Source organism: Aplysia californica, unplaced genomic scaffold (genome assembly GCF_000002075.1).
Source record: "Aplysia californica isolate F4 #8 unplaced genomic scaffold, AplCal3.0 scaffold01471, whole genome shotgun sequence".
Taxonomy (NCBI): domain Eukaryota; kingdom Metazoa; phylum Mollusca; class Gastropoda; order Aplysiida; family Aplysiidae; genus Aplysia; species Aplysia californica.
In genome coordinates this window covers 44,329-48,825 of record NW_004798741.1, presented here as the reverse complement: position 1 = coordinate 48,825, position 4,497 = coordinate 44,329, and the positions used below count along the sequence as shown (strand labels likewise).

Below are 4,497 nucleotides of genomic sequence, written 5' to 3'. Positions count from 1 at the left end.
TCTGTCTGTCTGTCTGTCTGTCTGTCTGTCTGTCTGTCTGTCTGTCTGTCTGTCTGTCTGTCTGTCTGTCTGTCTGTTCATTTGCTTGTTAGTATTGATTTGATATTTGTGTCTGTGCTATCTATCTATCTGTCTGTCTATCCATCTATCTACCTCTTTCACCACCAGCCCCTTTTCTCCACGTCTGTTCTATCAGTCTCCTCAACATCATCTTCAGAACACCGTCAACATCACTCTCACTTTCATCTTGATGAAGTTAGTCGTTAGCGACAGTGGTACAAGACATCTTGTCCTCAGGCCAGCCGCGAGATGAGAACGACTATTTACACAGCGCGCTGGGAATCGACAGATGGTGGCTATTGATCTGGACGGCCACAGGCAAAAGCAGCCGATAAAACACACGATCGGCCGAGATAAGATGATAGAATTACGCTTTTTTGTTGTGGATACGAACTCACGACCATTTCGGCAACGCCCTTGGTCCTTGAAATTAGAGAGCGCCCGCGTGTTTGTTTCAGCGATTGTCAGCATGTACTTTGCTTTTGTGTGTGAGGGACTGGGTTTACTTAACTAAAATAGAATTGGGAGAAGGGAAGGGTTTATAGGAGAAATAAGAGTTGGCAAAGTGGAAATGGGTGTGTGTGAGTGGGGCAGGGTCTGCTGTATTCGAGGGAGCCGTATGCCTGTTGTGTAACTCTTCCTGATCTGTTTTTCCCTTTTAATATACTCCTTTCTTTCATAACCCTGGCCTCTGTCACGTCTTCTTGTTCCTGTTTTTTCGGAATGGGACGTCAGGATCTATGTACCATCTTCTTTTTATCTGTCATTTATCGAAATGGGATGCCATGACCGATGTACCATCTTTTTTATCGGTCAGGTATCGAAATGGGACACCATAATCTATGTACTCTCTTCGAGAATAGTTTTGACCGCCTCTCTCCCCCTGTTAAATTTATTGTCAAACTAGAAATTCACTAGCTCTTTGCCAGTTTTCTTTTCTGTCAATAATATACTGAGATGTCTTAACCCATTTCCTCTCTTTATTTCTTTTTTTCAACAATTTTTAGCATGGCATGTCATTACCCATTTACCTCCTTTCTTCCCAAAATATCATGGCGGTCAGTTCCCATTTCCTTTCTTTTCCGTCCATTCTGATAGGACATCAAATCCAATTTAATTTCCATTATGAAAGGACATTACGATCAGCCTCAACAACAACAACAACAACAACAACAACAACAACAACAACAACAACAACAACGCAGCAGCAGCAGCAGACCCAAAATCATGATCAATTATGTTTCTCGCTTTCTTTTATCTGCTATATACTTGAACATGCTGACAACAACAACAACAACAACAACAACAACAACAACAACAACAACAACAACAACAACAACAAAAACCAAACAACAACAACATCAACAACAACGCAGCAGCAGCAGCAGCAGACCCAACATCATGATCAGTTATGTTTCTCGCGTTCTTTTATCTGCTATATACTTGAACGTTCTATTCAACTGGCTTTCTTTCTTTCTTTCCCCTAGCTATCAAGATGGGGCGACCAAAGAAAGGAGAGTTAATGCGGAAGCCCCTTAAAAAACTGGGTGTGAAGCCAATGGCCAAGACGTACGAGCGACCTCCGATGACAGCCTCAAATCGTTCTTCCGTATCTAGCGAGTACGAGCAAGAGGATATATCCAATCCAGACGACGTGTTTGATCATGTGACTGCTCAAGACCATAACATGGCCGCAGGGCATCAACAGATTCCTGCACATGTCCATCAGCAGCTTCAACATCACCAACCGCAACACCAGCAGCAGCAACAACCACAACAGCAACAGCAGCAGCAGGCAGGTTTCAGTTTGGGTAGCATCCTCCACGACTGCATGACCGTTCAGGACTGGGATCAGAACAGTGAGATGTCGGACATGGATTCCCTGCACTCTGGAGGTCACGGGGGTCAAAGGTCGATGGTGGGTCACCCGGTAGTCATCACGTCCTCGTCTGGGGGCAGCGTATCTGTGGGGAGTTTGTCCGAGGAGCTGAAAACAGCGCCCAGTCCACACTTACGTCGCACTAGTCCCAGCTTGCATCCAGACGTGCTGAATTTACAGCAACAGCAGATTCAGTTTCAAGGCCATCAGCCTCAACAGCAACAACAACCACAACAGCCTCAGCAACAGCAGCCGCAGCAGCAGCAGCACCATCATTTACAGATGATGAACCACTTCCACGGGGAGTTATCCGACCAAATGCAACAACAACAGCAACAACAGCAGCCTGCCAGACAGGTGACACCGTTCCAGACCTCGCCTGTCTCGATGGCGCCTCGGGACTTGAAAATCACAGCCTCTAACAACAACATAGACATCATCAGTGGCCTTGACTTCCCGGACGACCATGACCTTCCCGTCAATCGGCCAGTCAAAGTGGAGAACATCACAGGAAGCCAAGTCCCGTCCTCTTTTGCCGATGGAGAAGTGGTCCTGGAGGACATGAAGAACCTTCAAACGTTGTGCAAAGCGGAATTCCATTCCTTCAACATGCAGACGATGCCTACAGCTAGCGGCGCCTACAGCTTGACGGACCAGCAGCGCTCGGCGTCCGTTCCCCCAGTTGGTAACACGGTTGTGCCCATTTCCCAGCTGGAGCCCAGCGTGAGCTCTCAGATCGTGGCTATCAATATGACATCAGAGAGTATGATCTACACACCGCAGCCACACGAGCAGATTCTGGTGCAGGACGGAATCCCGCACCTGATACAACACCACAGCGAGCACGCTAACCCCCCGGCCATCAGCAAGGCAGACTCCCTGGGCGAGAGCCAGCTGGATACTCAACCACCTGATTTAGGTCGAGGTCACGATGATGTTGTTCTGACCCAGCAGGGCCATGACCCTCTCCAACGAAACTTGGATCTCAGCCACACTCCCCTGACGCTGGATGGAGGTCACTCGCAGGTCACCATCAGCCGTGGCTCCGCCTTCCGACCCGAGCACCTCCCAGACGACGTCACGGTTGTCTCTCACAGCCAAGGAAACCCCTCATCTCTTTCTACTAGTGGTGTTTTTACGAGTGTCAGCGACCCCATACTACTACAACAACAACATCAACAACAGCAACAGCAGCAAGAGCGACAGCAGCAGCAGCAACAGCAGCAGCAGCAACATTATGTTGCAGACACCAGCATAGCCTTCACCACCACTTCCCCTCTCACGACGTCAAGGGAAGCCGGCCCTTCAGGCTCCCACACTCCGCTTTCTGCAGTCAGCGAATCCCCCGCTCACTACCAGAAATCGACGTCACACGCCAATCCCCCATCTCTTGCCCCACCCGCTCCTGTCACCCCAACATCCAGCGTCTCACCCCCCGCTGCTGTGCAGCAGCAGCCCTCAACCCCCAGTGGTCGGAGTTCGATTCTGGCCATCCTCCAGCAGCATCGAGAAGCGATTCAGGCAGGTCGCACGGTGCAACTTTCCCCGGAGGAAATTGAGGAGCTCTTCAACACCGTCAACGCTGAGCAGGCCCGAGCCCAAAAACTTATCGACACCACGCAAGTCAGCCCGAAAGGTCAAAGGTCCATCTCCGCGCAGCACATCGCCGATCTCAGAAGGCAGCAGAAAACGTTCCAGGTGAATCGTGACTCGGACGAGTCCCCTGGCTTCAGTCGACTGACCCCGCCCGCCGTGGCGTCCGTGCCACAGCATCAGTACCAGCCTCCTAGCCCTGTAGTCCAAACGTCTGGGCTCCGCCCCCAGAGCAGGCAGCTTTACAGCAACCAATCATCTCCCGCCTCGGAAAGCTCCGTTGAACTCCGACAACCGCAGCGGCCCCACAGCAGTGCGGGGCTCGTGCCCATGACAATGGCGAACAACTTCGCCACGGACAGCAACAACCTAGTAAACAACAACAATAGCCACAATAATAACAACAGCATAAACAGTAGTATGAACATCAACGCCATCCAGCGGCGATTGTACAGCCCCTCCCCCGGTCAGATCCCCCAGCAGGTGTCTACGCCCCACCAGCAAGCCACAATAGTGGCCGCACCCGCCGGCCAGTCCCCGTGCGGACTCTTCGACGACAGCTTCAACAGCAACATTATCCGGGACTCGACGCTCTTGCACGAGATCAACCGCGTCTTCCTCGGCATCGACAACTCGTGTGACGCCTACGGGTGCCACAGGCGAGCGGACAGCGAGGACGAGGGGCAGGAGGGTCGAATCGACGACCGCACCGTGTTGACCAGCATGTCTCCGGACGCCTTCACCCCGGAGGTGTCGCATCGGTACTGGCATGGCTTCCGGCCCTTCAGAGGGGTTGTGAGCATGACGCCGGAGAGGCAGAAGATTATTCTGGATGTGCTGGAGGCTTTTGACAACCTGCAGAAGACGTACGTCACGAATGAGCCGGAGTATGGCACTGTAAGTTTTCTCAGAATGATTGAGCGTTTGTTTTTCTGTGTCTTTTTTTTTTTAATTCTGAAGACACA

The 4,497-nt window shown here is 51.1% G+C and overlaps 1 protein-coding gene across 1 annotated transcript in view; it reads left to right on the top strand.

Moving 5' to 3' along the window:
* Positions 1-4,497, top strand: part of LOC101857539 — a gene marked incomplete at its 5' end in the record, with an annotated part of 33,364 nt that overhangs the window by 18,643 nt on the left and 10,224 nt on the right. The window contains 1 exon segment of the mRNA XM_005112890.3: positions 1,548-4,429. Coding sequence (XP_005112947.2) covers positions 1,548-4,429 — 2,882 coding nt within the window.